Raw genomic sequence first — 27737 nt, 5'->3', positions numbered from 1 at the left:
AAGGGAGGCACACAAGTGTCTGTTAAGAGACTACAAAGCCTGTGTCATCATGGAAAAACAGGAGTTTTTCTCTGATCTCACTACCTCCCTCACTTCTTCTAGGGAGCTCTTCAAGATTGTGGACTCCCTCTGTTCCCTTCAGGTGCCTGATCCAGTCGTGGGCTCGCAGGAGCTATGTGATAATATCTCGGAGTTCTTCCATAAGAAAATTGAAGATATATATCTTGCTTTGGAAACGCAGAGGAACACCTTAGGGGATCTTTCTCGCCAAACTCTGGTCAATCTAGAATCTTGGCCAAAAGACCCCTCCAAGAGTCTTACTTATTTCCCGCCACTTACCCTTTTAGGGCTCGGGCTCTTGCTGGATCGGACCAAATCATCATCGCCTCTCGACCCATGTCCTCTGAAGACCCTGAAGGAATGTAGGCTTACACTTCTTCCGCCTCTCCTGGAAGTGATGAACGGGGCCATAACTCAAGGCATCTTTCCTTCAGCTTGGAAAAGGGCGATAGTGAAGCCTCTTCTTAAGAAGTCCACTCTGGACCCGGAACAGTTGAAGAATTTTAGACCTATTTCACTGTTACCCGCTCCTGCAAAAATGCTTGAATCTTACCTGAATCTACATCTCTCTACCTTTCTGGATTTGTCTGGGTTCCTTGATAGCTCACAGCATGGATTCAGAAAGGCCCACAGTACAGAGTCAGCCCTGACTATGGTGGTGAATAATATCCGCCTGAAGGTGGATTCAGGTCAAACCACGGTGTTGGTCTTATTGGACCTCACAGCAGCATTTGATACCCTGTCTCCCTCTACACTAACATCACGCTTGAGGGAGGCAGGGATTGCGGGTCCGGCCCTGAACCTTCTGCACTCTTTTTTACATCTTAGAGAGCAGAGAGTCATGCTTGGAGAGTTCCTCTCCCCTGCTAAATCCTTGCAGTATGGGGTGCCACAAGGGTCGGCCTTGAGTCCGAGCCCATTTAACATTTATGTGGCCCCCCTTGCGAGGTTAGTAAAATCGCAGGGGATGGAGGTTGTGTCATACGCCGATGACCCCCAAATCATGGTGTCGCTGGCCCACTCTGTTTCCACCTCTGCCACCAACTTTAGGAGCTGCATGCAGACAGTCTCGGACTGGATGATTCAGAACTCCCTAAAGTTGAATGGCGATAAAACTGAGATTCTGGTCTTTGGCAAGGACCAGGATGTTTGGTCTAGTGAGTGGTGGCCGTCAGCTTTGGGAACCTGTCCATCTCCTTCCCAGTCAGCTAGAAATCTCTGCGTAATTTTTGACACCTCACTGTCCATGACTCTACAGGTCAATCGAACAGTGGCCACCTGTTGGGGGGTCATTAAAATCCTCAAGAGAATCCTTCACTATCTCTCTCCTTTAGCACGCAAGCAGACGGTGGTTGCATTGGTGGGTTCCAGGTTGGACTACTGCAACGCACTTTATGCAGACTCCAACAAGGGACTCATTCAACGCCTTCAGGTCGTACAGAATGCGGCTGCTCGATTTGTTCTGGCGCTTCCTAATGTATCCTCCGCAACAACGGCCAGAAGGAGCCTGCATTGGCTCCCTATACATCCGAGGGTCTCTTTTAAGATCTTATGTTTAGCATATAGAGCTCTCGCAGATGGGCCATTGGACCCCCGAGGTGCCCTTCTGACTCGCTACATGCCTAGTAGATCCCTCAGATCATCGGAGATGAATCTGTTGGTGGTCCCTCGTGCCAGAAAGGTACGCTGGGGAAGTAGAGCATTTTCCATTGTGGCCCCTAGACTGTGAAATTCCCTTCCCCGGGTGATCAAGACCCAACCTTCTCTGTCCCTTTTTAAAAAAGCGCTAAAAACCTGGTACTTTATCAAGGCCTACCCACAGTGAGAGTATATTTGTAATAGCTAGTTTTCATTTGGTTAGGCGCCTTGACGCCCATTGGGCTTAGTAGCGCTATATAAATTTGTTTTCATTTCATTTCATTTCACATAAAACTGCAAGAAAAAACAAAGTACACCTGAAGAGCACATTTTTGTCATCCTTCGTACTCCCTACTCTGTCATCACTACCAACATGTTTCTTCTAAAACTGCCCAGTCAGTCTCGCGTGCGCATGCGCGTTCCTCTGAGAATTGCCCCCTCCCCTTCTAGGTGCTCACTTGTGCAACAGCTCAGTTATCTGTTTTCCACTGACGCGTGAGGTCTGGGGCTACTTTTACATTCTACATGCAGTATGTTTATCACCCTTTCCTCCAGTGTGGCAGCTTGTGCTTTTGCTTAATTTCTTTCATTCTTTAGCTCACACGCAGCAAAAAAAAAAAAAAAAAAGAAATCCGCTTTCTTTTAATAGAATGAGTCCAATTCATCTATTCAGACGGTTTCTTTTCAACTGGGCCGTGGCCCGTGGGGGTTAACAAATAATTTTTTACTTTAGCTTATGAGCGCGGAGACTGATTCACTTGCCTGCATGTCCATTTTGCATCAACGTTTTACAGATTCATTTAGAGCTTCGAATAGGAAACAATGGCTTTGTCACACCTGACCACTAGAGAAATATATGGAAACAAGACTTTGGTACAGGGATGCTTTGGCAGTTATGAAAGGCTATTACACCAAACAGATCACCTGCCCCCAAACCTTGCGGATAATCACACATCGACTAAGTCACTTGAAGTAACTGACTGGTAAGCAGTCAAGAGCCGCTGGTGTAGGAGTCATTACAGTCTTAGCAGTCTTACTCCTCATTTTCTCTTTCACACCAACCCAGGGTGGTGGGAATTGGAAATCCCTCAGCCCCTTGGTTTCTCTTGTCTTCGGTCGGTTGGACCTTTTATTACTTGCCTGAGAGGTAAGAGGGACTTAGCATCATTTCAAATATCAACAAGCATTTGCAATGCAATAGGTCTCGCATTAGGAAAGTTTGAGCTTTTGGTATTGTAAAAGACAAATTTTGTATTTGCGTTGGTTTTGAAAACTAGCGAAAGTAATAGCTTTGTCATTGACAATGCCAATAGTTTTAACTTTTGCAAATGTTTCAAGCTTTATTACAAATGTCACCAAAAAAATGTTAATATTTCACTTCTGTTCTTGGATTTTCGTCACAATAAAATACAATTAACATAATCTTCCCAAAAGTTATTTACAAAAGTTTAAGCTATTGCCATTATAAATTACAATAACTTTTATTTAAGTATTAATTATTTAAAAAAATAAAAGCCATTGTTATTTGTAATATCAATACATCCAAGTCATGTAAATACAATGTCGCATTTGCGAAAGTTAAAACTATTGGCATTGTAAATGACAAAGCTATTAATTTCGCTATTTTCAAAACCAACACAGAAATAAAATATTTGTCATTTACAATACCAATAGCTCAAACTTTCCTAATGCGAGACCTATTGCATTGCAAATGCTTGTCTTCTTTCCAGTCCAAGTATCAGTTCTTATCACAAAAGAAAGGGGGACAGGTGGCGTGTTTCGCCTTGAGGCATTTACTCATGAGGCCAAATTGGTGAGGTAATTAAAAAAAAAAGCAACTGATTGAGACACTTGGCAAATCTAAGTTGCCATGTGCATTCAGTATAAAACCAAAGACAGGAGTCTTGACAGAGAAGGAAATGAGAATAGGCAAGGATCTGCATCATGCCTATGAGACGGCCGATCTACAACATGAGGGACATGCTCATGTGGAAAATTGTAGGAGAATGTGTGACTGATCAAACAAGTTGTTTCGCTTAACTAGGATTGGGTCAAATATAAAGTCCAATACATGCCTAAGTGTCTGGGGTCTAGTTATTTGTGGACTGTTTATAATGCAAGTCTCCCAGCAAAACAGTGGAGCATCAGTCAGACATCTGCTAAGAGTAACAAATGAATGCCAGGAACATTAGTAGAAGCATAAGTGAAAAAATGAAATGTTCATTATAGGAGATGTAACATGAAGGGACTAAGTCTGCTTTAACACTGGAGGTCCAGATTTATTCTGATAAGCTACAGGATAAGATGTCATCTAGGGGTCAGGAAGGAGAAGGTTTGTTTTAGGGTTTTGCTTTTTTTGGCTTTAAACCTTTTTTTTAAAGACTACTAGCTATGCTTTGATATACTTCTTACCTCCTGTTAGTAGAATGTCAGGAAGCATGTTTTCTTGGCTATGGAGGTTCCCTCGAATTTATTTCTTACCGACAAAGGAAGCTAGAGATCTCTTAAGTGAAGGTGGTGGTCTGGCACAGTAAATCGAAATATGAGGCTGTGCAAGTAACTAAAGTCCCTTATCCAGCTTCAAGCAAAAGAGTTGAATACTGCCACCTCGATTATGGGTTTCAAGATCATAAACCGCTAAAAAGAATATTTTCAGTACATAGAAAGAATTCCTTGCTAGCTATAAAAGTTTGTGAACACTGCCTGTGGACACCATGAGCCGCAGTGTGAGGTGAATAGTTTTGGACAAAGATACAGCGGGGTTTGAACTCGAAATTCTGTCTCATCTCTCTCCTGCCCAACTCTTGGGTTGTGTGGCCTCAAATAGGGATTAACATGCAGGCTTTGTAATTCTCGATCCTTTCAGACAAGCAGTTCTTCATTCCGGGCTCAATAACTGGCGCCCTCTTCTGCTTCCACTTCAAAAGTTACCTCTGAAGGTGATAAATGGGGGTGCAATGAAGATCACAGTAGGTAGTGGATGAGATTGTTGGGGCTAGGATTAGATCCTACAATGCTACATACTGATTGCTTCACCACCACTGTGTAGAAGTAGCCTCAGCCCCAGCCCTGTGCTGTCTACACTTTCACCTGGAGCAGACCTCCACCCGGGAAAACTGGCTGTGACTTTGCACCTGGTAATCCCAGGTGTGGGAACTCAGGACAACTTGTAATCTGGCGATACAGCAGAGGACTTGGTTAACGATCAAACTTCAAAGTCTCCCTGGAAAGGTATCCTTTAAAGACATAAAACCATGAGACGATCCCTTCGACAATTTGGAAACAAAATCTAGATCTGATTGATCAGTCTGCAAAGCTCTCTGTTGTAATCAATTATTTCTTCTGATTTTTTTGTTGAATACATTTTTAGTGTTCTCCCCGTTTGCATTTCGTATGCCATTGTGGATAGGATGAAGACTGTTGTGTTTTAAATGATCAAGACTGTTGGTTGTAAATGTAAAACCTGTATTGAGTCAAATTTAGCATTACGTTAGGACTAAGCAACAGCAAGTAGAGGCAATCAAAAGAACCGTGAGTAAAGGAAAGGGTCTGAAAATTAAATTTTATGTTGCGCTATGATCTAGAAGCATCACAGCTATTCAGCAGGAAAGCGTCAAAATATAACTGGGTATAATCTTCATACAACACAATTGCATCCATTGTTAAAGGATCAGTGCACTAAAAGTGTCAGACTTAACTACAGAAAAGAAGAAGATCTTCCATGGCAGGTTTGTGCCACCTTACATGGTCTACCCATGCATCTTATGCCACCTCACCTAGGTGCCATTACAGAGATTGGCACTTACAGAGTAATGAAACCATTACTCGTGACCAGCAACAGGTTTTTATACCTTCATTTTTTGTGAAGGTCTCTGGGCATCTATTTAAAAATATTAGCATCAACCTGCAGATCAGAATATGATACGCCAACCCTGTCTCCTGACAGCTTCCAATACTTCCAAAAGTCTCACTGTGTTGGCCTGGCTCCACTGGAGCGGGTGTCATACTGAAGATGGCCTCCCATTGGAAATCTTGTTCATTAAATACCCACATATCTTCACCTTTCATTCTCACAGATTTGGCTTAATGCCTGTTTACACTTTGGGTTGGTTTATTTGTTTAATACAAATTCAATTAATACATCATAAGGCGCCCAAAAAGGGCTGGCAAAGAGCAGCATGGTGTCTGTGACAATATAACCGCGTGGGTGCAAGAACAATTTGTAAAGCACATAGTCCAGGAAGGCGGGTGAGTTACAACCTCAGACTTCTTAGTGCACCCTTAACAGGGGTCTAGGTCATGAGGAAATCAAATTCCTAAACAATACGTAAACATTTGCAAACAATGACCTTACATTGCACACAGACTTCCGCCCTTCATTAATGACACAGTGATGGCAAGATATTAGCAGAAACGTGGGGTAAAAAGGTTACTTAACGGTTACAGATGCACACACTTCATGTTTTTTTTTTGTGATCGTCAGTTTTACTTTGTTTTGGATTTTTTTCTGAGAAAGTGCCAAGTGTAGTGGAGATTACTGGTTTGAAAATGTTCTATCTGATAACATGGCTAACAAGTTACTACTGGAACCCTGGTAGCTTGACCATGGGTCCGAAGGTCCATGGGCTCCATCAGAAGCAAGAACAGACTGGCTTCTATGAAGTACAACAAAAAGGCCTGTTCCCTCGACATTATCCTCAATGTTTCACTCCAGCATGGCCATTCCATTCTTCATGGCTTCCACTGCAGGCTGAAGTAATAGACTTGGTACGCTTTGAAAAATGAAGGGGCTGCTGATCACTGCCCCTGAACTTCTCTGTCACTTGTGAGCTACCTTGACCCAGATGCTTGAGCTGCTTTGTAGCTCGACTCTGACTTTCAGTGTAGGTACTACGATACGGAGGCCCGATAAACCATGAACCTCAAGAAAGCTGCATTCTGCGGGACCCCAGAAGGCTCTAAAGACATTAGAAGAGACCAAACTGCTTGGCTCGGTGGTTGGAGCCATGCAGTAGGTGCAAGACAGAATTGGCTGGGGTCTCACAACGTCATCTTACAATAATACTTTGGTGTTCTGAAATTAGCAAAATGTGAAGGTCAGATTTCAAATGTGCAGGAATATCACAATGATGTGCACAGCTCTTTTGCGAAGTGCACCTCGTCACAAACTGTCAACAAGAAGTCCTTTTATTTACAGATGGGAACTGCGCCATTAGCTGGAACACTGGTACTGGGGACCTGGGTAGCAGGAACTCAGTACACTTTAGCCAAAGTTGCATCAAATACTCAGATACTTACAGGGGTGCTAAAGACCTTTGCTATCTGTAACACAATTGAACAAGCATTTACAATGCAATGGTTTCGCCTTTTGAAAAGTTTGAGCTATTGGCATTGTAAATGACAAAATTTGTATTTTATGTTTTGGTTTTGAAAACAGATAAATAAATGGCATTGTCATTTACAATGCCAATAGTTTAATTTCTGGCAAATGCCACACAAAAACACACAGACCCACACACACACACAGACCCACACACAGAGAGAGCCACACACAGAGCCACACACACACCCAGAGCCACACACACCCACCCACCCAGAGCCACACACACCCACACACCCAGAGCCACACACACCCACCCAGAGCCACACACACCCACCCAGAGCCACACACACCCACCCAGAGCCACACACACACACACTCAGGAGAGCAAGCACAGCGAGGGGGCAGGGAAGCAAGCACAGCGAGGGGGCAGGGAAGCAAGCACAGCGAGGGGGCAGGGAAGCAAGCACAGCGAGGGGGCAGGGAAGCAAGCACAGCGAGGGGGCAGGGAAGCAAGCACAGCGAGGGGGCAGGGAAGCAAGCACAGCGAGGGGGCAGGGAAGCAAGCACAGCGAGGGGGCAGGGAAGCAAGCACAGCCAGGGGGCAGGGAAGCATGCACAGCCAGGGGAAGGGGAGCAAGCACAGCCAGGGGAAGGGAAACCAGGGGGCGGGGGAGCAAGAACAGCCAGGGGGCAGGGAAGCAAGCACGGGCAGGGAAGCAAGCATGGGCAGGGAAGCAAGCACAGCCAAGAGGCAGGGAAGCAAGCACAGCCAGGGGGCAGGGAAGCAAGCACAGCCAGGGGGCAGGGAAGCAAGCACAGCCAGGGGGCAGGGAAGCGAGCACAGCCAGGGGGCAGGGAAGTGAGCACAGCCAGGGGGCAGGGAAGTGAGCACAGCCAGGGGGCAGGGAAGCGAGCACAGCCAGGGGGAAGGGAAGCTAGCACAGCCAGGGGGAAGGGAAGCTAGCACAGCCAGGGGGCAGGGAAGCAAGCACAGCCATGTTTCCAGTGCTTGGCTATTCTGAACAAACCATTGGTATACGGCCTGCCACTCAAACGAAAACAACTCCCAGAATACCTTCTATGAGCATTAGTACCCAGGAACCTGCACTAGCCTAACTGACATGGTGGGTGTGTCTCAAACGCTGTGGGGTTTGGGAAGACGTGTGGAGTAGGCCCTTTTAAAAGCACCCACCCCTCAGACAATATCCACAAATGTGTGAGATAATCAGTGTTTACCTCTTTATTCACAAATGCACTTTCTGGAGCTAAATTCAGCAAATACTGTTCCTATGAGTCAGCACTCAGAATGTACCCACACAAATAGTGTTTGAGCCCACAAATGTTAAACTTCGGTGTGAGATATGGTTTGTGAATGAAGCCATAGAATTCCCACGCCCTACAAGTGACTAGGCTCCAACAAACAGAATCCTAGAAATAGCAGAGAGGCACAACTCATAGGCACAGCAATAAAACTCTTTAAAACATGGGTGGGAAACGGAATGGCAGGAAATGTGGCACAAAACTGCAGACCTATCATTTCACTTTTAGTCCTGACCCATTATTAGCAGGTGAGGTGTGTCTGCAGGAAAGAAACAACTTGCCAGCTCTGTAATACAGATAAACCCTAAACAGAAAGCAAAGAAAACAGCACCATTGGGGAGGGTGCAAAGCCAAAACACACACTACAAAGAGAACGTCAAGACACAGCAACAACCAGTACAAGAAACACCAACATGTAAAGCAAATCAAACAACTGTAAAAGCAGTAATATTAAAAACACGCTGGAAACAAGACAAACAACAGACACGAAAAAGGCAATATAAAGAGTACACGCCAACTGCATATAAAATAAGATAGAATAAAAGGCAAAATAATTTCAACAAAAACAACAAGACATGCAAAAAAGAGAACACATAAAATATGACACGTAAACAAAGTAAAGCGCCAACCACCTGTAAAATGAGGCTGCTCTTCCAATGAGTGCTCACCTGAAGTGATGGGAGGTCGATGTAAGATCCATCTCCTCACACTACATACAAGAAAGTAGAGACCTTGCTTTCAAAGGCCGAATTAGCTTAAGACTGGGGACTGGAAAATAATGTCTTACTTTTTTAGAACCAAAAAAAAATATTTTAATAAAATGAATTTTATGTTACTAATTGTAATTTGTATATGTACACTTTATGGTTGTGACAAACCAAATAAAGTTAATTTTGACTTGACTTGACTTACACTACATACACTCTATTGAACAGCCTTACTGTGAGGACCTCGAGTGGGAATAAAATAAGTACAATAGGGTGTGTCCACGTACTCATGTTGTTCTTGTAGTTCTTTCACGCTCCTTATCTGCTGTACATCTATTAAAATGCATACCCCCTAGTGCCACCTTACACTGTAGGTCTTCCAAGCACTCTCTCCGAAGCTGTACCTCGCCTGCATTTGTGGGTCGCAGGTGCAAGGCTTGGATGGATTAACCCTGTGGTGTGCCTTCCTTTACACCGTCTCAGGTATAAATCTTCTACAAGAAACTTGCCTGATCCACAAACATACCAGATCTTCTGCAACAACACTTAAACAGTTTTGAACTGGTAGAAGAATTCATCATTGGATCTCTTTGTATCGTCAAACCGACTGTTCCTCTGAGCAATCACCAACATATCACTCTAGCAGTCTCAAGCCCAGTTTTTAATTAAGGACCCCTTCTTTAGATGACTGTTCATCCAAGTCTGGTGTTAGGCAGGCCTTCAGACTTTGCACATCCACTGCACTACGAAGACTTCACCGATCCCAAAGACAAAGGACTTCAGTAGAAGCACCTGGCATGATGCAAACCTAGAAGCCACTCTTTACAAGGTTCTAGGCAATTCTTAATCTTGACATAACTGCTCCACAACAATGAGGCGAGTTGTTCTCCGATCACCTGAACGCCTCCTTTGCCCACTGGGCCACATTCCTGGTCGGCTCACCGCTGCTCTGATCTGGTCTTCTTAACATATTCCCCATCTCAGAGTCCAGCTCTTGTGCAGTTACTTCAGACTGATGTAACCAGAAAGTGCTCCTTTACATTTTTGAATAGAGGTCTGCGGTTTACCTAGCAGATTCTCTGCTCCTTTTTCACACAAATGATGACACTCTTTCCATAGGACTTCTTCCTGACTCCTTCACCGGGCTGATGTTTTCGCCCTCTCTCTTACTTCTTTCAGATTACCTTTGCTTCACCCAAACCATCTTCAAATTCCGCTGCTTTTCTTCCACATGGCCATCCTTGAGAAAGTGTGCCACCATGACATATAATACCATTCTTTATGTGCCAGGTCCCTTCATGCATACAATTCATTAAGAATACAGAGTGAGCATAGCACTACATCAAATCTCTTTCCTCCAGTTCAGAAGCAGCTATAATGGATGCCAGTAGCCCACCCTTCATCTAGCCATTCACACGGATCCTTCAAGATATCCGGCCAGACACATGCATGCCACCTTCCTGCTCCCTGGCAACCTGAATGCACCTCAGTGTCCAGAGTGGAAGCCCAAAAGAACAATCGTAAATTCAATTTTCTTCTAAAGTACTGATCAGGTTGATCTGATCTTTCAAACTAACAACATTATAACAGTCACCATAACCTCCCAGTCCTCCCTCATGCTCACCTAAAAGGCGAGAAGACTCCACACCGCCCTGTACAGATCAAGGGACAAATCACAGTGCTCGCCAGAAAAGAAGTCCAGTGGGATACCAGGAGGTATTAAATGTCAGACACCCTATGAAGCAACCAAAGTCTAGATATGGTGTTATTTTGCACTTGCCATCCACGTGGATCCAGACTCAACAATGGGAACGCCTCCATCACCCCCCTCTCCCCCGACATACACACACACACACCCTCCCAAAATAAAGTTTATTTTCCTGAAGGCAATTAAAAAAGCAGCATCCCACCTTTTCCTGGTTGCTCGAAAATGTGATCCTGCCCCCGCCTTTAATCTTAAAGGCTCTCCCGACACTGACCAGGGCTGGGCGGACTGCCCTTATAAAGCAACCAGGCAGTGCCCCACGAGCGGGTTAGTGTTCAGGCATTTTTTGGATGTCCGCCCGGGACTTGGGTACTTTCCAAAACCTTGAGTTTCATTCACCGCCCTGCCTATGGCACAGGGGCCGCGGAGGGACGTTCTCTTTCCCCGGGGCTCCTCCTGTGCAAGCAGATCGACTTACCTGCACCTTGCGACGGCGGCACTTCTCCGGTCTCCCTTTTCGGCATGGGAGACCGGTAACATCGACGGCGGCAATCTCGCTGGCACTTCTCCGGTCTCCCTCTTTGGCATGGGAGACCGGCAACGTCCTCCGCATCTCCCGGGGCTCCCTCCAGGCCACGGGAGCCCCGCGGGCGCCGCCATACTTCTTGCCGTCTTCCTTCTTCCTGCGGGGGGCGGGCACTTCCGGCCGGCCGCGCTAGGATTGGCCGGCCGGCCGGTCACTTCCGGGTCGCCGCGGGCAGCGCGGCGGCCCGTCTCTAGCTCAGGCAGGCGGGCGGCGAAGTTTCCCGAGGAGTGGGCTCCCTCGTGGACCAGCAGTGACGTCCACGCAGCTTCACCAATCAGGAGCAGGATAGTCACTGGTGCCGGCAATGCCGGACCAGATTCGGGGGCGTTCCCGGCTTTCGGCTGACGTCGCGTGACGTCGGCAAAAGCCAAAGAATCTCGGGAACGCCTCCGAATCTGGTCCGGCATTGACGGACAGGCCCCTCGTCCAATGGCTAGGCTCCATTTATGGAGCCAGCCAATGAATGACGAGGGCCGACCCAAACCCACACTACAGTTCTCATTAGATTTCTCCTGCGCAAAAGCTGCTTGCGCAGCTTTTTGCAGTCGAAACCTAAAAACGCATTGTTTCATGGAAGGAGCACTGGCAGGTAGGACTGGTTAGCAGGTCTCAGTGCACTGCCTGAGTCGAAAATCAGCATCTAGTAGCTAAAAAGTGAGCAGAAGGGGTCTGTTTGGGAGGGGGGGGGGGGGGTGACTGCAACAAAAGCCGCTTTAGGAGGTAGAGGATGAGTTTGGCTGCTGGATTTTGCATGGTCTGAAGTCTCATCAGGAGGTGCGAGGTGATTCTTACTTAGAGTACGCTGCAGTAGTCCAACTGGTGGGTAACAAGGGCTTGAGTGACAGTTCATCTGGTGTTGAGGTGGGGGCCATTTTAAGAAGTTATGGAGCATGAAGTAGCGTGAGGAAGCAGGCAGGGGTGACTGCATTGATCTGGCTTTTCATGGTGATCTTACTGTCCACAGGAAGATGCCATGGTTTGTTTGGTGATGGTCTTAGTTCGCAAGGCCACAAGAGTCGTTCCACGGGGAGTTGGAGAGACCTGCACTGGCTCCTCCGTCAACAAGAGGATAACCTTCAAGCTTCTCACCCACGCACACAAGGCACTCCACAACACCGGACCAGCGTACCTCAACAGACGACTCAGCTTCTACACCCCCACCCGCCAGCTCCGCTCCACCAGCCTCGCCCTCGCCACAGTCCCCCGCATCCGAAGAGCGACCTCTGGCGGCAGATCTTTCTCCCACCTCGCCGCCATGACCTGGAACACCCTCCCCACCCACCTAAAGCAGACCCAAGACCTGCTGACCTTCAGAAGACTCCTCAAGACCTGGCTTTTCGAGCAGTAGCAGCACTCCCCACCCCCAGCGCCTTGAGACCCTCACAGGTAAGTGATGTGCTTTACAAATGAGATGATTGATTTATTTCTGGGATCAGCACTTCTGTTTTGTCTGTTTTGAGTTTTAGGGAGTTAGCTTTCATCCAGTCAGCGATGCTGGTCATGCACCTGCGGAAGTTGGCCATCATGATAGAGGGGTCTTCTAATAGCAAGAGGATGAGCTGGGTGTCGCTGGCGTAGGATATGATGTTTAGTTCATGGGTTTTGACGATGTTGGCCAAGAGGTCATGTAGGTGTTGAACAGTGTATGGCTGAGGGACGAGCCTCGAGGGACGCTGCAGATGATGTTCTGAGGTGAAAGGTGGCAGGTGGACTCTCTGGGTTCTTACTGTGAGGAAAGAGGTGATCCATTTGAGGTGTTTTCTTTAGATTCCAATGTGGTGAAGCCTAATGATAAGGATGTGGTGCTGAACACTGCTGAGAGATGGATGAGGATCAGGGCTGTTTCCCCCTGTTAAGGAGGGTTCTGATGTCTGTGATAGAGATCAGGGCGGTTGTAGTGCCCTAGTTGGTGCGGAATCCAGATGCTGCACAGAATCTTCTTCGGCTCATCAGCGACACATTTTAAAGCCATATGGGGAGTCGAAATGTTGACTAAGTATTACTTTCACCACTCAATGACTGTTGGACATTATACGCCTGAACTTATATTCATCTGGGCATTTGGTCTTAGTGGCCATTGTATACAATTATTTGTGCACTACCCACTTTTTACACTATTTCACTTGGATTGCGTATTCACCAGGAGCAGCTATTACCAAATGTGTATGTTGGCTTAGCTTTGCTGTCCATAATACTGGTTATTATATTATATCATTTATTGATATGAGGGATTTTTCGTCAGTACTCATTAAAAATCCCTAAGATAAGAATGCATTCTAAGGATTCTAAAGAAAGATTTTGTATTTCTACAGTAACAAGCAACCGAGCACAATAATGAAAGGAAGAATCAGGAGTTCATTGGATGTCAAAATGTACTATTTGTCACAATCCGGAATAAGCAGATAAAAATGTGGGTATGGCTACTATATATTTAATTATAGGGATTCTGAATTTTGATTTAACATGTGACAAAATTAACCATGTTCTGGCACAATAAGTGGCTAACTATTATCTTGGTCTCTACATTCGCCAACCTGGAGTACTGAGTGAGCCACTCAGGATGTGATATTACAGGAAAAAAACACAGCACTTTGTACTGCAAATGCAATGCTCAGTAAAGCTCAGACATTCCCTTTAATTGACGACGGTATACACTGCGTGTACGAGAGCACTCAGGTTCTTGGCACAGATTTGGGGGAGTGGGCAGCAAAGTAGGTTGCCCCAAATCAAGAAAAGTCACTTAAATTCAGACTGGGACTTTGACGGTAGAGGGTGGGAGACATCTAGGGGTCCAATACAAGGAGGCTAGCTATTTAAATGGAAATTACAAGAAAATGTAAATATTCACGCAAAACTTAGAACTGATGTTAGCCAGTTTCCAAGCGTGTGCAACTTTTGCAGATTTTGAAAATGAACCAGGCATGGATGACAGTTTGTGATGTGGAAAAGCTGGGGTTGAAAATTGGGTTTCCTGGTACCATTGGGTAAACAACTCTGCCACCAAAGCATGTCCACTCTAAAACACACAAAAACTAGAAAGCACTTTTCAGTATCTCGTTTTAAGACAGGAAGTGAACTCAAAAGGGTTTAATCTGATTGAGAAGGATGTAGCCCTGGCTCACTTTTGTATAAAACCTTACTTTTTACTCGATTAAAGATACACACTTCCTCTATGACATGATGATGAAACAACGTACATGACATTTAGAAAACCCTCTGCCAAGCACTTGGGAGTGTTCCCGCACGTGAGTGGAGTTCCCAGCCTAATCCCTTCAGAATGTGGTTATATCTAGTATACGATGATTGCAGAGTTCCTGCACTGCTTTCTCAGTAAACTTCCTCTCCCTCATAGGCACGTGGACAAAAATAACATTCAGAGTCAGCATGATGAACACACCCAGCAGTGACTCCACCTTACACCCCAGGGGAAGACCATGATTCATGGGAGAAATATCCAGGGCAGGCCACGCTTGAGAGGGGGATGAGAACCGGTCTGGGACATATTCATGTCTCGAAGATTTAATGAAGGAAGCCAATTAATATTCCCCGTCGTCACGCAGGCTGTACACTAAAATGTGTATTAATGTATTTTGTATAACTTTTAGTCCATCCCTCTTTCTAAAGTGCTCCCAGCAACCTTCGAGCCTGGTTCCTGGTTAATAAAACTACAAGTACAACAAAACATTTATATGTTACCCTTCAAGGAGGAAGCCCTAAATCACTGAAACTTACCCCTGAAATATAACTATTTACTACAACTTAGTTTGAATCTAGGTTTCACACTGCACTAAAGCTTTGGTGGCAAGAGGGGAATGGATGGGGGTTCAGGGACCGCATTTCTAAGCAACCGGACTCTGAATAATCTGTTTGATCAGCCCTTTAAATAAATCAAAAGTAGTCAATCACCCTCACGGTCAGTGCTGGTGGTCGTGGGTGGGCATGTACTCTATGAGATGTTTGTTAACCAGAAGGTTAAATGCAATAAGGCCAGAAGAGGGACAATGAAGAAGGTGGTGATACACATCTGGCCTAGTGAAACAAGGAGGTGGAAAAAAAAGTGGGAGGATGAAAGGGACACAGTCTAATGGGGTTGTGTGGGCAAGTGGTTAAAGGAGGAACAAGGGCCAAGATTAAAAAGGCATTAAAACTGGGAAAAGGGGTAGAACATGGATGAGCATGGGTATGATACAGACAGACACAGACCACAGCAAACTAAGTAAAGTGTAGGTAGAATAAGAAGAAACAGACTTGCAAGGGAGGATGGATAAAAGAGGACAGTCAAGGTCCAAGTGACTACTGCAAGGGAGGGAAAACGAAGAGATTTTGGGGGTTTTAGCTCACCTACAATATGATTGGATTTTTTTTATAACGCACGCAAATACCACAACAGGGTGTCCTGGTGTTAACAATAACCATGCAGCCTACATTACTTAAATGGAGAATAAGTGGGCTTTGAGCAGTTTACTAAATGTGAACAAACACTTTTCAGCTACGATAGACCAAAAAAAAAAAAAGAGCATTCCATGCTTGGGAGGTGACCACCATAAAGGAACTGACACGGACGCAGGCTTTTTTGAATTTAGGAATGCTGATAGTGACAAATACTGGAGCAAAGGTACCGCCCAGGAGTGTAGAAAGGGAAAAGAGAGGCCAGGTAACCACCAAAGGACAGGTTATGTAAAGCCGAATGAACGAATGAAAGGGCCTTGAAGAGACATTGTTTGAATGAAGAGCAGAGAGATGAGCAATAATGCTCACTCTCCTGCTTAACCCCAGATTTACATTGGCGGTTGACAGCTGGTGGCGGGTTGGCTTTGAAGTGTATATTCAAATTGAGAAGTTAGTAATTCTCTTACTGCTTTTAGACATCTGGTTGACACATTTCAAATTCAACCTGGTAAGTTATACAGGGTTTAAAAATGGGCTGTCATTTTAGGAACACCTTTTCTTAAAGATGGTCTTGTGTACACATCTGTGACGCAAAGAGACCGAAACATTGATGATAAATCCACTTTAACCTCTTAAAGTACTAAGATACATGCAAGGAGTCTCTTGAGGGGAATTTTTATACGGATTATAGCCACCACAAAAAGTATGACATTGTTCTGTTGGGACTATTGGGTCAGCCAATGTTTGTCTATGTGACCCAATATATTGCTCTGCTTTGATGGATGAATTGAGAATCTAAAATAACTATACTGTTTTAGTATTAGCTCTTATTCTTGTGATACCAACTGTGGAAAAAGGTACAATATTTCCTTGAAAATTACTCAATGTTTATTGTTTAACCCAACGATGAGGTGGGCAGCCGTATTATAAATAAGCTGCAGCTTTAGAAGGTAGCTGGGCAGACCTAAGAAGAAAGTTACATTAGTCCAGCTCATCGATGAGGGCTTGGTCTAAGGTTTTCCTGGAGAGCCAGGAAGCAGTGGAGTGATTATTCCAAATACTCTTTAAATAAAGAAGTAGCGATACGCTTGTAGGTGTGTACCTCAAAGGAAAGATTAAGGTAAAAAGTAAGATTCCAGGCTCTGGAAGAAGGCGTTGAAGGAATGCCAAGAGTCTACCCACCAGTTGGAGGACCAAATTGAGAGCTTTGCCAAACACAAGGACCTGGACATGACTCTTGATCTGTACTGCTGGCCTAAGTACTCAAACGCGAATCCAGCCACAAATGCCGTGTCGATTATTCTTAAGGCAAGGCATCCCATAAGACCAGCCATACATTAAAAACGCGGACCTCACACTATCACGAGATAGTACTGAAAGAAACATTCTTTTTAGCTAATGTTTTTTTTTTTTTATTACATTTGTACGTGAAGTAGAATGTATAGATTGTAGTTTCAAAGAAGAGAAGGGAAAGGGACATTCGATGAAAGACCACTACTAATTTTCCATATGCGAGTTTGAAAAAGCATAAAAGACTATCTTTTGGAGCACACCTCACTCTAGGATGCGAATACCACATTTTTAAATAGTTGTGTTTCAGTCATTTCTAAACCATAACCATGGACATGTCACAGACTGATGGTGGACAGCACTAGCATCTGTCATACCAGACTATATATATATATTTTTTTAACTATTATCCATCGCATCAAAAAAATACTTAAATATTTAGGCATTACAAAAACACTGCAAGGATCACATAAATAAACTGAAACACATTTAGGAGCTGCAGATGGAAAGAGAAACCAGTTAAGGAATAGTGGCAGCTGGTAGCCCCAATGGCGGTGGCTAAGAGTGAAAATGTAGGTGGATAGAGCCCAGAGGGGGTATGACAACATAGGAAGGAGGCATTGAGCAGCAATTGTATGCCCACAGCTTACTCCTGATGTACAAACAGCTACAATCCTGTATAGAGAGCTCTCTTTAACATCTCTTTTGTGGCAGCTCTATGCTATTGAAAGTATCACACAAACATACTAGAAAGCATTTCGCAGTCAGATCGGTCACAGGTGCACAACTAAACGTGATATGTACACCCATGGACTAAAAAAAAAAAAAAACAACTAAAAACACGTCACATTTTCTTATGTGCTTACCATATAGTAGCCAGGAAGCAGCTTCTGCAGAAACTCTGCTTCTTTATGCTGGACAGTCTTAATGATAAACTCGTCGTCTCCAGACACATAGAAGAGCGACCCACTGGCCCCCGAATTTGATAGTTCAATCAGGGATTCATTGCAGAGGGAATACTGAAATAGAAAAAGACATGCTGTCACATTAACAGTTGCTAAAATCAATTGTGTGTGTGTTGCGCTTATTGGAAATTGCAAGGAGAAATTAGAAAGTCAATTATGTCACCCCATACTACACTCAGCAGTTTTGACGAGCTTAAGCCACTGAACACCAAGTCGTATGAAAATACAAGTAGATGAGATCAAGGAAGAATGATACCATGAGACACACAATGAGGATCTTGCATTAGTGATCAAAACCCTACCGATATTAGACGTTATTTGTAATGGAATTAAAGACAAAACATGAAGCTGGACTTTTTTTGAAAGGCAAATGTGGGTTCTTAAAGAAGAAAACACTGCACACAAGACCCAGTAACCAGACAAACACTCTGCTGAATAAGGGGAAGTAGAGCTTTCCTTCCTTGTAGGCGAGCAGGTGGTTTCATGGCAAAGGAGTAGGGGCATTAGTTAAACATCGGGGATGCTTCTGGAATAAAAATATACTTAGGAAATCCCATACGAGAGATGCCTTACGAGTTTTCAGGCAATGGTTTTTTATAATATATGAAGTTACGGCAGTGTTATTGCTTCCATTATGAGCGAACACTCCTGCTTCTAGTTGGGAGCACAGGCAGGAGGTAATACATGTGGTTAACTCAAGACAACTCAGTTTTGGCAATGATCTTTTCCATCACTATTTAAGAATTGCTTTTAGGAAATAGGTTTTCAGTGTTTCTTCTTTGTGAGACATGCAGTCACTGCAGGATCAACATGTCTAGAATTGATACTTACCAGGTAATCATCTGGTCGGATCCCGAAGAGTTCTCTGAAGTAACGGAAGGCCACAGGAGCATAGGTTTTAAATCGAAAGTCATTGTAGTGATGGGCTGGGGTCAGGTTGCTTCCTTCCCTGCAAGAATGGCAGTGTAGGGGGGGGGATAGTTATTTTTGTGTGACAAAAACACCTTGCTACCCAGTTACAGAGGACTCTACAGAACTACCTTCGATATGCCCAAGTACAACAAAGTTGCTGATTAACTGCTATCACAACCACAAAGCACTGCCAAACCCAGGTCTGCAATAGATACTACTAATCCTCTATACCTCATCACACGCACAAAAAACAAAATGCTGCCACAATCAATCGCAGTCAGCCTGGGATTAGAACACTCTCCTCTCAACTAAGTGATCCATTCCAGAACTACTCTTTTTTGGAATTAAACCAACAAACTCCTACAACTCCATTTAATTTCAGACTGCCAACACACGTCGGTCTTCCGGTCTGCAACGACCACGGTTCAGTCTTTTAAACCTTCCATCCGAAAGCTGTCTGTACTAGGACACAATAGCGTATTAGCTGGGCGTGAAAAGTACCTTTGATGAGCTCAACAGTTTCAAGAACTTATTTCCTATTACACTTGAAACAAAGCTAAAGGAAAAGCACTGGCAAGTAGGAGAAGCAGTTTGGAAATTTAACAGTAAATACATTATGAATGGGGTTATAATATGCAAATTTGTAGAGTGCACTATCACCCTATGGCCTAGTGGGACCCCTCGAAAAGCCAGGTCTTCAGCTTCTTGCAGAATTCAAGAATTGAGGAGGAGGCTCTATGTGCAGCGGCAGGTCGTTCCATGCTTTAGTAACAATGCAGGAGAAGGCTTGATTGCCAGACCTGGTTTTCCGTATGTGTGGAATGTGTATAAGTAGGAGTCCAGATGAGCCGAGGTGTCTGGAAGGTTTGTGAAAGAAACACAGATTTGCTGATCCACTTTATGGACCAGTCCAATCCATGACATAGTTTCAAAGGATCCATTTAGCTGAAAAGATAGACGCTTGGCACACCCACACCGTAGAAGGAGCCTGCTACGCCATTCGGCAGCGGAGTTCTAGATGGCAAGGAGCCCACAGCTTTGAAAGCAGGCATTTGAAGATATTCGGACACTTCTATCTTACCACCTTCATTCCGCCACTTTAACTAATTGCCCCAGTACCATCACATATTCTATGCAGTCTGAACGGGCACATTCGACTTAATCGAATCTCGCTTTCTGCATCTAGAATGCCAAGTTTTTCTTGCTTCAGTATCACACAATGTCTCAAAGTTTGACAGATCGATATGTCATCAACACAAGAAGAAGCCAACATCATAAAAGCCATACCAGTAAATCATTAAAAAAATGTAACCCCCATAATTTCCATAAGTGCTGAATAAAAAGACTAATAAAAAGTTAACTTTCTAAAACAAAACCTACATAGGTGGACTCAGTGCACATTCATTTTTTACACAATGTCTCAATAAAGTACAAGGCTGCAATTGATCCTTGCATTCCCTGCATTTTTCCAGGAAACTGCAAATCTGCATGTCTGAGGACTGCCTGTTCCCAAACTGTTTCAAAGCTGACTGTGGAGTCCTTATTCCTTTTTAGGGTCTGTGCGAGTGCATGCGCTTCGGCTTGCGAAACACTACTGTTGACAATAAGGGGTCTGCGGCCCACCCATTGTTTACCACCCATTAGCTTAATTGACACTCTTCTTTGCCGTCTCCTAATTGGCCAGCGGGTGCCTTGGCGTCAGTTATTTTTCTTCTGTGGAGCATGGACCAAGCTCAGATTGATTTACCTTCATTAGTGCCCTCCACTGATCGTGCTGTGATTTAGGTACTGCTGCTGTTGTCCATATTTCTTTATCCCTCCTTCTTACTCGCACATTGTGCTCATTTATTTATTGTTGCTCATGTTTCTTTACTGTTGATCGTGTTTCTTCATTGCCCCACCACCTGTCTGTTATTCGGGTTTCTTTGTCATTATTTGTGTTTCTTTATCTCTCCAACCGCCTGTTATTTGTGTGTCTTTATCCTTTCGTTTATACCTTCCTCACCCACCTGTTGATTGTGTTGCATTAGCCCCCTGTACCTATTGTGAGCAGTTTGTCATCCCCTCCCACCATCCCTGTTTGTGCAGCTTTACCCCCTACCACCACTCGTTTTCATACTGCTTAACCAGGTCAAACTCCACCATCATAGCGTTTTTCCCATAACTTTTAGCCATGTAGCGTGGCTGAAAGGTATGAAAATCTAGAGCAGCGCTGCATTATTGGCTAGGAAAATAGTGCAATGAAGCTACTAGCACTGGCCGCAGTATTTAAGTCTCTTTCTTTCAGCTATCCTGCTGCACAACATGGCTAAAAGACATTGACAAAGCCAATAGCTCTCAGATCAGCAAGACCTCTCTTGTATTTGACAATGCTTGACAAAATAGGTGTTGATTGTGTGCTATTTCACGTGGCTCTAAACATACCACTGTTTCATTAGCAGAACTGACATGACTTGTTGGACCACAACTCAAGTGAATCTAGAGTAGACCAACTGTTCGCCCTTTGTGAGTAGCACGTCAGATGCTCAAATCAAATACACACAGAAAAATAAAATCCTACCCTGGGAAGAAAATGCTTTCCACCACATAGAAATCTTGCATAAGGACATCGCGTTCTGGCTTAGTACTTAGGCTGCCAACGGTGTGGGTAATTCCCAGCTGAATGGCACCTTTTAAGGCAGAGGACGTAGTCTGTAGAAGGAAAACAAAATGTTAGAGTTAGGAAACAACACACAACGAAGGAACTACATACGCGACCACCTACGAGGCATCACATCCAGTTTATAAAACCGAATTAGTTTAGCTGTAGAGTCTAACAAGGCCCATTAAGTGCTCAAAGGACATTTGAGATCCGCCACAGAACCAAACCTACAAAAAAATGCAGAATAAATGTGAATTACAAGCTTTGTAAATTGTGCCACAGTACACAAGTCTAGCCTTGCTTTTACCAGGAGGACCTACAATAGTATAGAAGTGACAGTGTCAGTGTCAAAAGAATAGCTTTCTTCCAGTACTGGGCTTCCATTTGCCAAATCAAAGAATTCTGCAGTAGTAGCATTGTTTTAATGAAGAGCACTGACACCTGAAAAGAATGACTGGAAAGGTAAAGCTCAGGGATGGACCGGCTGCGTGTCAACTACAGGAGTCTCCCCTTAACCCAAACTGAGACCAATAAAAAAGGAACCAAACCCCGTTCCAAAATAGGAAAGAATTTAAGTTGTCCATGTTTAAACAACACTACATCATGATGCAGCTACAGTTCACTTCAGCTCCAAGAAACCAGCAACCTCTCCAATCACTCGTCAACTCTATCCTTGCCTTTGGCCATGTGCAGCACTTCGCTCCATTCTGGCTAGGTTGCTGATAGGTAAATAACACAAATACACACAAGATGGGCTTGTATCTATGGTACCCCACAGCTCTTCCTCCCACCAAATTTATTTTGGCTCAAGGTTTCCCATGCAACCGAGACTTTAGGGACTCCCACGTGAAATGGGACAGATCTCTGGGTTGTTCTGGTAAATAAGTGACTTGGGTACAGAGAGCAAGGGGCAGAGTGCATAGAGTACTGTCTGTAAAGGAAGATACTGGAGCAGCACGAGAGTGTGGGAGGGACAAAAACAGGCCCCTGCTTGACGTAAGTTATTCTGTAAAGTAGCGGTATCAGCCCCACTGTCTCCTGCGACTTCTAGCTAATTTTCATGCCAAGATTCCTCCAAGCACCACTAATTTCACTCCCTGCACTCAGTCTCTCACTCTGCACCAGAGTGAATTCAAGCTGGAGTGTGCGTTGTGACACCGCATGACTGGTAAGGCCTTCGCAGTCAGATAATCACGGCAGACAAACTTGAACGGGTGTCTTCGGAGACACGGTTGGTTGGAAAAAAATACAGTCCTGATTTTAAGTGACCACCGAGGTGGATTGCACAAGATGGCTAGTCTTCAGAGTAAAGGATATCTTCTCTCGGACATGACAACAATGCCCGCTCAAGAAGTTTACCAGATAACTCCATTGTACCAAGGGATCAATGCTGCATATCCCGGCTTCTCTTATACAAAGCATTATTTTTAGATGGGAGACTGAAGCCAACGAAGACTACAACTCCCCGAAACCACTACGTTAAGCTAAGTGAGCCATTGGGAGTTGATCACTGCTTCCTTGGTTAAACAATAACCTGTTAATACTCAAGAGTTTAAATGTGAACACCATTAAACCAGGTTTCCAATTCGCCCAGAAAATGAAGTGACTGTCGTGTAGTGTCAAAGACCGGGTCATGCAATGATTATGTTCAGTTTTAAATTCCAACCTAGGCCTCAGATCAATCAGAAATGGGTTCAAGACAAGAATATGTACATTTTCGCCAAGCATGCTTGCTAATGTTATAGGGTGAATCATTAAAATTCTCAAACTTCAGCCTAAGTGCCGTTCCAATAGAAACTGTGTTCGAAGACATACTGTGCTGTGTTGTCGTGCTCGCATGAAAGCACGCTCCTGCTCAGCAAGCTTTTGTCAGAGTTCAGCCCTGCCCCAATGCCTTGTACTTTCACTGAAGCATGACTGTGCTCCGATGCCTGTGCTCAGCCCTGGCCAATGCCTTGTCCTGTCACTGAAGCATGCTTGCGCTCAGATGCCTGTGTTCAGCCTTACACCAATGCCTTGTACTTTTACCGAAGCATGGTTCCGCTCGGATGCCTGTGTTCAGCCCTACATCACTGCCTTGGGCCTTCGTTGGAGCAAGCCTGTACTCGGACATGCATTCACCCTTACATCATTTGCTTGGGCTTTCAGTAAAGCATGCCTGTGCTCAGACACCCATGTTCAACCCTACGCCACTGCCTTCTGCTTTCACTGAAGCACGCTTGCGCTCAGATGCCTGTGTTCAGCCCCGCGTAAATGCCTTATGTTTTAACTGAAGCAAGCTTGCGCTCAGATGTCTGTGTTCAGCCCCGCGCCAATGCCTTATGTTTTCACTGAAGCACGCTTGCGCTCAGATGCCTGTGTTCAGCCTCTAACTGAAGCACGCTTGCGCTCAGATGCCTGTGTTCAGCCTTGCGCAAATGCCTTATGTTTTAACTGAAGCACGCTTGCGCTCAGATGCCTGTGTTCAGCCCCGCGCCAATGCCTTATGTTTTCACTGAAGCACGCTTGCGCTGAAATGCCTTTGTTCAGCAGAGCCAATGCCTTGTATCTTGTACGTTCACTGAAGCACGCTTGCGCTCCAATGCCTGTGTTCAGCCCCGCGCCAATGCCTTGGGCTTTCATTGAGTGTTCAGCCCCGCGCCAATGCCTTATGTTTTCACTGAAGCACGCTTGCGCTGAAATGCCTTTGTTCAGCAGAGCCAATGCCTTGTATCTTGTACGTTCACTGAAGCACGCTTGCGCTCCAATGCCTGTGTTCAGCCCCGCGCCAATGCCTTGGGCTTTCATTGAGTGTTCAGCCCCGCGCCAATGCCTTATGTTTTCACTGAAGCACGCTTGCGCTGAAATGCCTTTGTTCAGCAGAGCCAATGCCTTGTATCTTGTACGTTCACTGAAGCACGCTTGCGCTCCAATGCCTGTGTTCAGCCCCGCGCCAATGCCTTGGGCTTTCATTGAAGCATGCCTGCGCTAAGACGCGTTTGCCTGTGTTTAAACCTACACTGGTTTCCCTGCCATTCAGCAATACTGGATCTCTTTGGTGGCATGCCTGAATGAGGTGTGCGGGGCCAATACGGGGACTCTGCGATGAGGTGTATCCTTATTGTGTGGGAGGGTATGGACCTCCCTCGCATAGGCCAGATTGACACAACATGGGGATTGAGGATGGCAAAGCGCAATATTGCACGTGAATGGAGGGCCGCCGAGGTGCCACAACTATGTGACCCGAGCAAAGACATGGATTGGTGCATGCTGACAGAGAGGGCGATTTACGAAGGAAGGGCCTGTCCCCAAAAATGGGCCAACATTTGAGGGATGCGGAACGACTTCCGAGGTGCATTATGCACCCTGGCCGCTCCCACCGAATCTGATGTTCTTCTTTGGTTCAACCTATGGGTGATTTGGTTTATGTCTCGGTACAAGGAAGGGGAGAGTAACAGGACTTAATGTACCCCAACAGATTCGGGATTGTGATGCTACAATGGCTGCGATTCAATGTTACTGTATTCATGCTCTTTTCCTGCAATAGAAAGATTTTGCACAAAAAAATCCTCCCCTGGCGCCTATTGCTTTCCCCGAATCATGTTTCGCTATGCCCCCTTCGCCTGTGCTCAGCCCTCACCGCGCCTTGCCTGCCAGACCACCCGGAACGGGACAGCTGATGCCTCTCATTTAACCCCTGACACCATGTACAGCCCCCCAACGCCGAAGGTCACTGGGCACGCTCTGCACTCTTTGCCCCCCGCCCCCCCCCCCTTCTCTCAATCCAGCTGCCCCCCTCCCTGCGCGTCACCAGGACCCCATGGTGACCCGGGCGGCTCTTTAAATTCAACCTCCCCCTCCTCTAGCGGACACGCACATACCTTTGTGCCGAGGGTGGTCCGGGGTCTCAACCTCTTGTTTACCACCCCCTAATGGTGTTTGCGTCCTTGCTTGACCTCTCACCCCCTCCCCTCTTCCCAGAAGACAAACGCTTTCAAAGGCCTGGCACTGCAGCTGCGTGTTTATGAGCCACACTGCGCCGGGTCCACAAAGGATTGTGCCGCCACAGATGAAGAAAGAGCCTCTTTCAAAGGCGGCAGGTGAAGGGGTGCGGATGGCGCACCCCAGAAGAGTCCCCGCCCCTCCCTGCCACCCCCGCACCAGCTCACCTTCTTGTAGGTAGTTTCACCCGTAGAGTCCACTCCCCGGTGGCCGAGTTTCTTCATGGACAACGTATTGCTCGGACCCGATGAAGTAGACATCTACAGCAGGGAGAGAAAACACATTGTAACCATCTGACCGGGGGGCGGGAAGCCCTGTTCGACCACCCGGGTAAACTATTAAACTCCTGCCTTAGCCACACCAGCACAGCCCGGGTGTGGTCAGGGCAGACAGTAAGTATCTTTGGACTGCACGGCCCGACCACCCTGGGATGACTAGGTGGATTTTATTGAGTGATGTGGGGAAAAACACGATTTTCACTTCCTTGTGACCTGCGATGTTATATGGATTTTACCTGGCCTCTTAGCCCGTAATTTGTCTAGCAGCGGTACTAAACTGGTGGGGTTTGTTTATTAATCAAACTGGTTAGGGTTGGATGTTTAGAAGACGTGGCTTAGCCTCATTGAAGTGTTCCATTTACAAAAATAAAATTTAAACAAGCATTTACAATGCAATGGTTTCGCCTTTGGAAAAGTTTGAGCTATTGGCATTGTAAATGTTAAAATTTGTATTTATGATTTGGTTTTGAATACAGATAAATAAATGTCATTGTCATTTACATTGTCATTAGCTTAATCTTTCGCAACTGTGAGACCTATTGTACCCTACGGACGAGCTCAGCAGACAGCAATTACTACTACACACACACACACCCAGAGCCACACACACACACACACAGGGACGTCCTGGATCTTTTGTATCCCCATGATAGTGAGACATCTGGCAGCCTGGGAATGACCCCGCGAGTCTGATATTCCTCTCAGTTCAGGTGTCACGGTAACTAAATTCCTGACCCGGGAAACGGGGTAAGGGTGGTATTTCTAATCCCAGCGTTGCCACTGCACTACAAAATGTGTGTTCTGGGCAAATTCATTTAGTACAATATGGCTGAAATTGAAAATATGTAGGTTTGTGTAGTTCGGTCCCCAATACCACATTGCATCATAAGCCACATCAAATAAACCGTTTTGTGTCATCGCTATTTAAATATGTCACTTGTGCTAGCCAAATAATAGAAACAGATTTGCGTTTGTAGTATGTGTGTTTGTGGCAATGTATGTTGGCGGCAGTGGTGTAGCAAGGACTTTGTGGGCCCTATTGGTAAGTCTTTATCAGTCTGAATAGAACTGTCACGAACTCTGAGCACTGACACTTTATAAAGCCAACAATAAAAGGACAACCATGGTGCAGTGCGTCTTGGCAATTCTCCCTACTTATTGGCAATCATGTAAAGGTAGTCAAGCGCAGTCTATCTGGGAAGACCTCTGATCCCCCTCATTCTTTCTCCCCACCTGCAACCCAACCCACCCAGGATCCTTATAATGGAGAGGAGAACATCCTGCTACTGCTAGCATAGGAAACTGGACTGAGAACAAAAACTAGAAAATACTGATATAAAAAATGGAAATGGAGCACGAATCAGAGCTGCCAGCATACCACAAAGTAAACATTTCTCTCTCAGATTTCCTGATCCTTCACATCACCAAGCACTACAGGCCAGAGCCGCACCTCAGTGATCCTTGTGCGTGACGTAGAAACACTTCCTACATAGGCTCAACGGAGAGACAACTCTCATCCAACCACGCAGACCCCATGCAGGGTAGCGTGCTATCCGTGTGGATAAGTGCTTCAGCGACCCAGATAGGGACAGGAAGTGCTATACAAATGACACTATACCATATAATAATGTGTCCTCCATGGCCACAAAATTCCAGAGACCCTGGTTTTAGAGAAGCTGCCCTGCCAGAGTCACTTACTCAACCAGTAAGGGCTCTCTCCTAGCTCCACAACTGAATGTGGTAAGTATCAAATGGAGGGAGGATTGCCAGTGTGGTGTTTATCGGAGACAAGGAAATCTTGCCACAGAGAACCCCCTACACCCCCCCCCCTCCTCCCGCCTGCATGATTTCGTAAGCTTCAGGGACGGCTTTTGTGCTGGCGCCCCCCCTACCTCCTCCTCAGATTCCCTCACTATCACACAGCAAAAGGGCCCCTCATCTC

General features: G+C 45.4%; 1 protein-coding gene across 2 annotated transcripts in view; it reads right to left on the bottom strand.

The window, feature by feature from the left end:
- Nucleotides 1-27737, bottom strand: part of PIP5K1A (phosphatidylinositol-4-phosphate 5-kinase type 1 alpha) — a 153472-nt gene that overhangs the window by 59424 nt on the left and 66311 nt on the right. For both annotated transcript variants that reach the window (XM_078670106.1, XM_078670105.1), the window contains exons 3-6: nt 25685-25777; nt 21456-21586; nt 18815-18932; nt 17885-18037 (exon numbers count right to left, since the gene is read on the bottom strand). In XM_078670106.1, coding sequence (XP_078526232.1) covers nt 17885-18037; nt 18815-18932; nt 21456-21586; nt 25685-25777 — 495 coding nt within the window. The remainder of the gene's footprint in view (nt 1-17884; nt 18038-18814; nt 18933-21455; nt 21587-25684; nt 25778-27737) is intronic.

The sequence above is a fragment of the Lissotriton helveticus genome, chromosome 12, assembly GCF_964261635.1.
Source record: "Lissotriton helveticus chromosome 12, aLisHel1.1, whole genome shotgun sequence".
In the NCBI taxonomy this organism is placed as follows: Eukaryota; Metazoa; Chordata; class Amphibia; order Caudata; family Salamandridae; genus Lissotriton; species Lissotriton helveticus.
The sequence above is the reverse complement of the archived record's forward strand: the minus strand, read 5'-3'. Positions and strand labels throughout refer to the sequence as shown.